The sequence below is a fragment of the Oncorhynchus mykiss genome, chromosome 3, assembly GCF_013265735.2.
Source record: "Oncorhynchus mykiss isolate Arlee chromosome 3, USDA_OmykA_1.1, whole genome shotgun sequence".
Classification (NCBI taxonomy): Eukaryota; Metazoa; Chordata; class Actinopteri; order Salmoniformes; family Salmonidae; genus Oncorhynchus; species Oncorhynchus mykiss.
Window position 1 is genome coordinate 68,104,184 of NC_048567.1, and position 11,103 is coordinate 68,115,286.

At 45.1% G+C, this 11,103-nt stretch overlaps 1 protein-coding gene across 2 annotated transcripts in view; it reads left to right on the forward strand.

Moving 5' to 3' along the window:
• Positions 1-10,494, forward strand: part of LOC110504531 (glycogen synthase kinase-3 beta) — a 56,563-nt gene extending 46,069 nt beyond the window's left edge. The window contains exons 4-11 of one of the 2 annotated variants that reach the window (XM_036975017.1): positions 1,445-1,555; positions 1,662-1,792; positions 1,979-2,085; positions 2,227-2,324; positions 2,815-2,922; positions 6,332-6,518; positions 6,742-6,840; positions 7,010-10,494. In XM_036975017.1, coding sequence (XP_036830912.1) covers positions 1,445-1,555; positions 1,662-1,792; positions 1,979-2,085; positions 2,227-2,324; positions 2,815-2,922; positions 6,332-6,518; positions 6,742-6,840; positions 7,010-7,080 — 912 coding nt within the window. In that variant the 3' untranslated portion in view covers positions 7,081-10,494. The remainder of the gene's footprint in view (positions 1-1,444; positions 1,556-1,661; positions 1,793-1,978; positions 2,086-2,226; positions 2,325-2,814; positions 2,923-6,331; positions 6,519-6,741; positions 6,841-7,009) is intronic. The other variant, XM_036975018.1, reaches the window with a different exon arrangement.
• Positions 10,495-11,103: the final 609 nt, after the last annotated feature.

Here is an 11,103-nt window from a genome sequence, read left to right on the forward strand (position 1 = left end):
CGACAATGCAGTAATAACCAACGAGTAATCTAACCTAACAATTCCACAACTACTACCTCATACACACAAGTGTAAAGGGATACAGAATATGTACATAAAGATATATGAATGAGTGATGGTACAGAACGGCATAGGCAAGATGCAGTAGATGGTATAGAGTACAGTATATACATATGAGATGAGTAATGTAGGCTATATAAACATAAAGTGGCATAGTTTAAAGTGTCTAGTGATACATGTATTACATAAAGATGGCAAGATGCAGTAGATGGTATAGAGTACAGTATATACATATGAGATGAGTAATGTAGGCTATATAAACATAAAGTGGCATAGTTTAAAGTGTCTAGTGATACATGTATTACATAAAGATGGCAAGATGCAGTAGATGGTATAGAGTACAGTATATACATATGAGATGAGTAATGTAGGCTATATAAACATAAAGTGGCATAGTTTAAAGTGTCTAGTGATACATGTATTACATAAAGATGGCAAGATGCAGTAGATGCAGCAGTTTAAATGAGTACAATATAGAAATTCTAAGTCAGGTGAACAGAAGGACTTGAGCTCCTGTATGTTGTTATGATCATACCACGTCTCGTTAATCATAAGGCATACCCCCCCCCCTTCTTACCAGAATCCATGATAACACTAGCTCACCTGAACAGCCAGCTAGCTTCTCACGCTACACTCTGTCTGCTCAGGTTAGTTTGCTAACTGGCTCTGCTAGCAAATGGAACAGAGGGAGTAGAATGCAAAGGTTGAGTTGGGAAAGAAGGTACACTCATAGACCTGCCGTTTCACTACAACCTTCTTTGGGCATATCCAGAGGAATTGTGGGTAAAGTCTGAGCTCAAAGATGAAGAACGGATGGCATGTGACGTTACGGCAGGCCATCGACCTTCACTAATCAGATCATAGGAAAAGGAAGAGGAATAGAGTGGTAGGCTTGGTATAGGAGTGGGGTGCATTAGGGGGACAAATTACATCCTTTAGGGGTCACTGAGGCCAGACGAGCACTTCCTGTCTCCACCCAGCCCCCTTGTGCCCTTGGCAGGAAATTACATCACTGTCTGCGGTGGTGCGTCACGTCAAGAGGGTGGTGACGCAGGCGTGCTTTTCCTGCCCTCGGGGGAAACACTACACAATGGAGCACAGTACAGACACAGTGATATCATCACACAAACAGGCTGTTTCCTCGCTGTCACCACAGCAACCAATGCTTTCGAGAGAGAGAGAGGGAGAAGACAAGGCAAGACAGAGACATGGAGGGAGTAAAGAATTGGCAGACAGTCTATGAGATGGACATGGGCATGCCAGAGTGAAGTGTCACTGATCGTCAAACAAGTTACATTGTTTGTGTGTGTTGCCTAACCTCTCCCCCCTCTCTTTCTTTCTCTCTCGCTCTCTTTCTCTTTTTCTCTCTCTCTCTCTGTAACAGAAGGATGAGGTGTATCTAAACCTGGTTCTGGACTATGTTCCTGAGACAGTCTACAGAGTTGCCAGACACTACAGCCGAGCCAAACAGACTCTGCCCATAGTCTATGTCAAGGTGTGTGTGTGTGTGAGTGCCTGTGTGTGTGTGTGCACACTATGTTGCCATCATGTGTATCCTCTGCTTTCCATTTCTAATGTGTGTGTGTGTGTGTGTGTTGTAGTTATATATGTACCAGTTGTTCAGGAGTCTGGCCTACATCCACTCGTTTGGGATCTGCCATCGGGACATCAAACCCCAGAACCTGCTGCTGGACCCCGAGACGGCTGTGCTCAAACTCTGTGACTTCGGCAGGTCAGTTTGAACTATGTGAAAGAATCTGCAGTTCTCATTAGCTTTGATTGGCTAGGATGAGGATGAGGATGATTATGGCAGTGATGTTAATGATCATGAAGATGACTATGATATTGATAACTATGATGATGATGATTGATGAGGAGTGTATGTGACTGACAGTGTGTGGTGATGTTGTGTCTCCAGTGCTAAGCAGCTGGTACGTGGAGAGCCCAACGTGTCCTATATCTGCTCTCGCTACTACAGAGCCCCCGAGCTCATCTTTGGTGCCACCGACTACACCTCCAGCATAGGTGAGCTAACAGCTAACCGCTTACAGCTAAACCCCACTGAAATTCATATAAACCCTAGCATATATAGGCTAAATGCTGACACCTCTAGAGCAGGTATGCTAATCACGACATCTTCCTGTTTCTGCTCCGCCCCCTCTACAGATGTGTGGTCAGCTGGATGTGTGCTAGCAGAGCTGTTGCTAGGGCAACCAATCTTCCCTGGCGACAGTGGAGTGGATCAGCTGGTGGAGATCATCAAGGTACTGATACTAGCCTGTCAGATAGGATGTCTGTCAACCAATTCTCTCTATTTCATCGAATGAAAGTTGGCACACTCTCACCTGTCTCTCTCTCTCTCGCTCTAAATTGTCCATCTCTTCACTGCTCATGCACTCTCCTCTTTTTGTCATATTCTTCCCCTCATTTGTCTCTTCCTCCCCTTTCTTCCCCATCTCTCTCTCTCTCCCTCCCTCCCTTCCTTCTCTCGCCGTCTCTCCCTCCCTACCCCTCTCTCTCCGTCTCTCCCTCCCCCTCTTCTCTCTGTCCATCTCTTTCTCTCTTTCTCCCTACCTCCCCTCTCTTTCTCCATCTCTCCCTCCCCCTCTCTCCCTCCCATTCTTCTCTCTGTCCATCTCTTTCTCTCTTTCTCCCTACCTCCCCTCTCTTCCCCCTCTCTTTCTCCGTCTCTCCCTCCCCCTCTCTCCCTCTCTCCTTTCCCCTCTCTTCTCCTCTCCTGTCTCTGTGCTGTAGGTTCTGGGGACCCCTACACGGGAGCAGATCCGAGAGATGAACCCCAACTACACTGAGTTCAAATTCCCCCAGATTAAGGCACACCCATGGACTAAGGTGAGTCAACAGGTACAGGAACTCTTTTACTACTCTACAATCCACCCCCTCCCCTAGCATCATCTCGCTGTGCTCTCCTCGCCAGCATGCCAGGCATTCATCTCTGCCATCCCATATATCTGTACTCCCTAATATCCAAAATAAACCCCTTCACCTAGACACTTCATGATGGGCCCCACCTAGATTTGTAAGGATTGGATAGGTGTAAGCTATATGGTAACAGTTGCGTCTAGCCCCACTAGCTTCCTGGTAGGCTAGCTGGGGTTTCTACCATATTTCTTACAACCATCAGATTCTTTCTAATTTGCAAGGGCACATGAAGAAGTCCTCAGGTCAGGTCGGTGATAACCTCAAGAAAGGGAGTTAGCAAAGAGGACATTGTCACAGTATTTGAACAGGGCCCAAGTCAAATGGCAAATGAGCAGTGTTGTAGAGCAGGTCCTCCTGGTGTCTCCCTAGACTCCACCTTGTGCTTGTTCTCTAGTACTGCATCTTCTAGCCGCCCAGTCTCTGTGCTGCCTGTCTAGACCAGGGATGGACAACTTCAGTCCTCGGGTTCTGATTATTGTCATACTTTTGCCTGACTCCCAATAATCAACTAATCCTTATCTTCAGTTTAAAATGCAAATAGTTCAACCAGCTGTGTTTGCTAGGGATGGGGGGGGAAATGTGACACCACACTCCAGCCCCAAGGACTGGAGTTGCCCATTACTGGCCTAGAGTCTCCTACCCTGCTTCTGTAGGGCTGCGCTCTTTACACTTGAACTGGACAAATACAGAGGACAATCTATGGACAATGAGACTTCCTCGTGGTTTTAACAGACGCACAAAGTTCAAATATACAGTCGTGGCCAAAAGTTTTGAGAATGACACAAATATTAATTTTCACAAAGTCTGCTGCCTCAGTTTGTATGATGGCAATTTGCATATACTCCAGAATGGTATGAAGAGTGAGCAGATGAATTGCCGACTGGAAGCTGCAAAAGGAGGGTGGTGCTTGGAATCATTGTTGTTCCTCTGTCATCCATGGTTACCTGCAAGGAAACATGTGCCGCCATCATTGCTTTGCGCAAAAAGGGCTTCACATGCAAGGATATTGCTGCCAGTAAGATTGCACCTAAATCAACCATTTATCGATCATAAAGAACTTCAAGAAGAGCGGTTCAATTGTTGTGAAGAAGGCTTCAGGGCGCCCGAGAAAGTCCAGCAAGCGTCAGGACCGTCTCCTAAAGTTGATTCAGCTGCGGGATCGGGGCACCACCAGTACAGAGCTTGCTTGGGAATGGCAGCAGGCAGGTGTGAGTGCATCTGCATGCACAGTGAGGTGAAGACTTTTGGAGGATGGTCTGGTGTCAAGAAGGGCAGGAAAGAGCTACTTCTCTCCAGGAAAAACATCAGGGACAGACTGATATTCTGCAAAAGGTACAGGGATTGGACTGCTGAGGACTGGGGTAAAGTCATTTTCTCTGATGAAACCCCTTTCCGATTGTTTGGGGCATCCGGAAAAAAGCTTGTCCGGAGAAGACAAGGTGAGCGCTACCATCAGTCCTGTGTCATGCCAACAGTAAAGCATCCTGAGACCATTCATGTGTGGGGTTGCTTCTCAGCCAAGGGAGTGGGCTCACTCGCAATTTTGCACAAGAACACAGCCATGAATAAAGAATGGTACCAACACATCCTCCAAGAGCAACTTCTCCCAACCATCCAGGAACAGTTTGGTGACGAACAAGGCATTTTCCAGCATGATGGAGCACCTTGCCATGAGGCAAAAGTGATAACTAAGTGGCTCGGGGAACAAAACATCGATAATTTGGGTCCATGGCCAGGAAACTCCCCAGACCTTAATCCCATTGAGAACTTGTGGTCAATCCTCAAGAGGCAGGTGGACAAACAAAAACCCACAAACTCCAAGCATTAATTATGCAAGAATGGACTGACACCAGTCAGGATGTGGCCCAGAAGTTAAATGACAGCATGCCAGGGCGGATTGCAGAGGTCTTGAAAAAGAAGGGTCAACGCTGCAAATATTGACTCTTTGCATCAACTTCATGTAATTGTCAATAAAAGCTTTTGACACTTATTAAATGCTTGTAATTACACTTCAGTATTCCATAGTAACATCTGACAAAAATATCTGAAGACACTGAAGCAGCAAACTTTGTGAAAATTAATATTTGCGTCATTCTCAAACCTTTTGGCCACGACTGTACATTACCGTTCAAAAGTTTGGAGTCACTTAGAAATTTATTTGTTTTTGAAAGAAAAAAAGTAGTTGGCAGCTTCATTAAATCGTACCCGCAAAACACCAGTCTCAACGTCAACAGTGAAGAGGCGACTCCGGGATGCTGGCCTTGCAAAGAAAAACTATATCTCAGACTGGCCAATAAAATATTAAGATGGGCAAAAGAACAGAGAACTGCCTAGAAGGCCAGCATCCCGGAGTCGCCTCTTCACTGTTGGCGTTGAGACTGGTATTTTCTGGGTACGATTTAATGAAACTGCCAGTTGAGGACTTGTGTGGCGTCTGTTTCTCAAACTAGAAACTCTAATATACTTGTCATCTTGCTCAGTTGTGCACCGGGGCCTCCCACTCCTCTTTCTATTCAGGTTAGAGCCAGTTTGCGCTGTTTTGTGAAGGGAATAGTACACAGTGTTGTACGAGATCTTCAGTTTCTTGGCAATTTCTCGCATGGAATTGCCTTCATTTCTCAGAACAAGAATAGATTGATGAGTTTCCGAAGAAAGGTCTTTGTTTCTGGCCATTTTGAGCCTGTAATCGAACCCACAAATGCTGATGCTCCAGATACTCAACTAGTCTAAAGAAGGCCAGTTGTATTGCTTCTTTAATCAGGATAACAGTTTTCATCTGCGCTAACATAATTGCAAAATTGTTTTCTAATGATCAATTAGCCTTTTAAAATGTTAAACTTGGATAAGCTAACACAACGTGTCATTGGAACACAGGAGTGATGGTTGCTGACAATGGGCCTCTGTACACCTACAGATATTCCATAAAAAAATCAGCTGTTTCCAGCTACAATAGTCATTTACAACAATGTTATGTTATTTTAATGGACAAGAAAATGTATTTTCTTTCAAAAACAAGGACATTTCTAAGTGACACCAACATTTTGAATGGTCATGTATTTTTCTATGTATATCACCCTCACCTTTGTGTCGACCCTTGTCAGTTAAGTTAGGTAATATCTGTAACATTCATAATAATAATAATAATAATTACATTCTCTCTCCATTTCATATCTATAAGCAGAAACTGAAATCCTCCTCTCTCACACCTGCTATCATGACCGCATACATCATTGTATTCATGATACTAGTTTGAAATTGATTGGTTTACTGATTCTAGTCTCGCCTTTGTGATTGGCCCCCTGACCCGTCATTGCGTTGGATTGGCTGCTAGGTGTTCCGGCCGCGCACGCCCCCGGAGGCCATTGCCCTGTGCTCTCGGCTGCTGGAGTACACGCCCACCTCGCGCCTCACTCCCCTGGAGGCGTGTGCACACTCCTTCTTCGACGAGCTGAGGGACCCCAATGTCAAGCTGCCCAACGGGCGAGAAAAACCCTCTCTCTTCAACTTCACCACCCAGGGTACAGCACCTTGTCAATACACTGTCTGCCTGTCTGTTTTATCTGCGGTACGGAGAGTTTCTTCTCCTACATGTATAATGATGTGGTCTCTCTCTGTCAGTCTCTGTACTAATGCTACCTGCTGTAATATGTGTGTGTGACCTATGTGTGAGTTGTGTTTGGATGTGTTTATCTGTGGTGGATGTGATCTGCTGTAATCTGGTGTACCGTGTCTCTCTCATAGAGCTGTCCAGTAATCCCTCGCTGGCCAACATCCTAATCCCCGCCCACGCCCGCTCTCAGGTCACCACCTCCACCCCAACCAACGCCACCGTCACCACAGGTTAATCCACACCTCTCCATCCCTCTCCAACTCTGTCTATGTTCTCTCTCTCTCTTTTCTCTCTCTGTCTCTCTCTCTCAGGAAAATGTCTTATAAAAAACACCTGTTTACTCATTGTGTAAATGAGTGAATCATTTTCCTCCCCCTACTCTCCTGACCTCCTTTCTAGATGGTAACAGCACAGATCGTGGCCCCAGCACCACTACCGCCTCAGCCTCTGCCTCCAACTCCACCTCCTGAACCCTCCCTCTCTGACCCCCCCCCCCCCCCCCCCCCCACATCGCCCCATTCAGGGGTGCACCTGGGTGCCAGCTGTAAGAATGATGACATGGCAGGGTTTAAAACAGATGACAACAACAACGCAACTAACTGAGCCCTCCACGTCACCCATCTAAGTGTTTGATTTCTACAACCTACTCCACTGAGGACATCTTTATGGTCTGTTAGAGGGAGGGGGTGGTGGGGGCAGGGGAGGATGATGAAATATAAGAGTATTCATATATAAACGTACCATATATACACAATACTAGCCTGCTAATGTTTCCAAGAGGACAATCTATGTATCAAAGTAATTATCTGTCCCCTCACCCTCCTCCTCTTCCTTGTCCACAATGAAGCCCCCCCCCCCACATTAAGATCAGTCCCTCCCTCTCGCCCTCTCTCTACACCACACCCCTTCATATCCTCACTTCCCCTCTGACACCCCCTGGTTTGGATGGCCACCCAGGCTCCTCCTCCTGTAGTGCATGGCCTGAGTATAGTTAGGAGCACCCAGAGTGACCTTTCCCCCCTGCATTGACGTCCACACTTCTGCTAATTAGGCATGAGATACACACACACACACACACACACACACACACATACATTCTTACCAACACACGCCGATGCATGAAGGTCCTGATATATGTGGACAGTCCAATCAGAAGGGAGGTTTTGATGTTGTCAGAGGTTTGCTCGGGGTTGTTTTTAAACGGTTAGCGAACAGTTTTATTCTGTTTTTATTTTATATTCCCTTGGCTTAGGGTGGGTGGGATCATTTAGATTGACATGTCAGATGTCTATGGTTCTGTGTGCTTGTATTACATTTACACTGACTGTACAAATCATTAGGAACACCCCTGTTCTACAGGGATGCTGGCCCATGATGACTCCAATGCTTCCCACAGTTGTGTCAAGTTGGCTGGATGTCCTTTGGGTGGTAGACCATAAATGATACACACGGGAAACTGTTGCATGTGAAAAACCCAGCAGCGTTGTAGTTCTTGAGACTCCGGTGCGCCTGGCACCTACTACCATACCCCATTCAAAGGCACTCAAATCTTTTGTCTTTCCCATTACGTCTGAATGTCACACATACGGTACACAATCCATGTCTCTACTGTCTCAAGGCTTAAACATCTTTCTTTAACCTGTCTCCTCACCTTTATCTCTATACTGAGAAGTAGATTTAACAAGAGACATCAATAAGGGATCATAGCTTTCACCTGGATTCACCTGGACAGTCTGTCATGGAAAGAGCTGGTGTTTCTAATGTTTGTACACTCAGTGTATTTATGCATACACCGTTTATATATTACTTTGCATTATGTACAAATATATATATATATATAGATATAGATATATGTATATTTAACTTCAATGGTTCAGAATCCATAACGGTTAGTTGTTGACTCACAGAGCAGGGGCAATATTTGCTACTGCCTAAAGACATGAAGAGGCAAGGTGGTGTGATTACTTTGGCTAGAAAATACTTTTTTTCAGCAGTCACTTCCCTGTTTTCCTGTATGTAATTATTATGTTAATGCTGTAGACAGGACTAGAAAAACGCTCTGTTCCTCAACTATTTTTTTATTTATCTCTATCAGATGACTGTGTTGTAATGCAGTCAGTTTTGGAGGGGATGTCTCCCCCACACCTTCTTTCTGTCTCTTTAGATGAAGACTTTTTCTTCCAAACCAACCCCTAGCTTCTACCCCCTCAGCATTTGATTTGGAATTCAGCCATGGAGAGGTCTCTGTTGTTTCTGGCTAGATTGCGAGGAGTTCTCTGCCACTGCTGGCTCTCCGATTGTGACCACTGACTCAGTGTTAGTACAATGTTCATCAAATGTTGGTCCAACGTTAATTGAACATTAGTCTAGCATTCTTCTCTTTCCTCTATCTCTCTCCACCTGAACCACACAAGCACCTCTCTGCTCCAGACTCTCAAGAGTAGAGCGTCTTACTTACCCATACATATTCACACAGGTTCAATACGACAACACAACCACACTGTGTATATGTACACAGTTCATATGCTCCTCACCAAATCCTGACTCATGTTTTAGTTTTTTATGTTTGTTAGTTTCTTCTGTTGTTATGTTGTGATCATGGTATGTACAGTATATATATGTAGACTTCTGTACTGTTTATGAGCAAAAACAAAGGGGGAGAAAAGAAGAAAAAACCAGACTTCTTTGTTGGATATTGTAGATGATGATGATGCTTTATCCAGCCATATAGTTCAATCTGTACCTGTACATTACAGTAGATGACAGCTGTATTATTGGAACAATACCTGGTCATGTATAGTGTATCTATAGTTTGGAGTGCCTTTTCTTTCATACACCTTCGCCTTGGCCCCGTTATCCCCCCCCCCCCCCCCCCCCCACCCCCCCCCTCCCATCACATAACCTTACATCCTCCTTAGGTGCTGTTGCATTACTTTCTGCCCCCTCCCCGCTCCTCTCAGATCTCAGTTTCAGCCAAGAGTTGTGCCAATGTTAGTTTAACGTTAGAATTTATCTCTTTCTCTGTATGTATAAGTCATCTTCAACCTCCTTTTCCCCACGTTTAAAGATTTTTGTTAGAAATCTGTTTTTAAAACATTATCTATATATAGTTCAAGATTGTTGTCCCGATTTGAAGAAAGCTGTTATGGTTTCACTAGGGTGCAGAAATATCTTCCACACACACACCACAGACAACAGAGTAAACATAGCATAGACATACATTAGAGTACATTATGTATTCAGTCAAAATGATGCTTCTGGTATCAAAGCCATTACGCCAATTGATGATATTGATGTTGTGCCTCAGAGGTAATGCAGTACATTGTATCTCATTGTCTACACACCCCTTCTCTTTTCCACCTCCATCCCTCTGTGGTCTGAGGGGTTTATCATGTCCCCCGCCGTGCCATCCCGTCCTGTTTGCTGTAACACTTGCGTTCATCAACATGTTGCCGTCTATCCCACCAGTGTGACCACGTCACCTTTCTCCCCTGACTCCAGTTCAACCAGAGTGAACCATGTCAATCCACACCACAACCGTTTCAGTTACCAAAACAAAGACAAGCAAGGATAGTGGACTATAATATACCGACTGTGGCATCGTGTCACTCGTGGCAGGAGAAGATGCTAACTGAGTTTAAAGAAAAAAGAAAAGACCACAGAAAACTAACTGTAAAACAATACCACTACTACTTGAATGCCTCGGTTTGTGACATTTTATTTAATTTTTAAATGGTTGTTTTTTTGTTCTGTGAAGGTATCCTAAATGTTCGCCCCTGTAAATACTTCCCCCTGCGTGCCCTGAGGAATAGTTCCCTGGTTTCCTGGTACTGTCATTTGCATTAAATAAAGAGTAGGATAGCCTGGAAATGAACAAGCCTTGACCTCTGTGTGTGTGTGTGTGTTCTTGCCCTGTTATGACGTCTGTCGTAGAGCTAAGTAAGTATGTACAGTAGAACAGCAGGCTGTGACTAACACACTACAGTAGATGACTAGCCACATGAGGCCACAGCCCGTCCACTTCATCCAGCCACACAATCTACACCAGTATGTACAGTAGAACAGCAGGCTGTGACTAACAACACACTACAGTAGATGACTAGCCACATGAGGCCACAGCCCATCCACTTCATCCAGCCACACAATCTACACCAGTATGTACAGTAGAACAGCAGGCTGTGACTAACAACACACTACAGTAGATGACTAGCCACATGAGGCCACAGCCCGTCCACTTCATCCAGCCACACAATCTACACCAGTATGTACAGTAGAACAGCAGGCTGTGACTAACAACACACTACAGTAGATGACTAGCCACATGAGGCCACAGCCCATCCACTTCATCCAGCCACACAATCTACACCAGTATGTACAGTAGAACAGCAGGCTGTGACTAACAACACACTACAGTAGATGACTAGCCACATGAGGCCACAGCCCATCCACTTCATCCAGCCACACAATCTACACCAGTATGTACAGTAGAACAG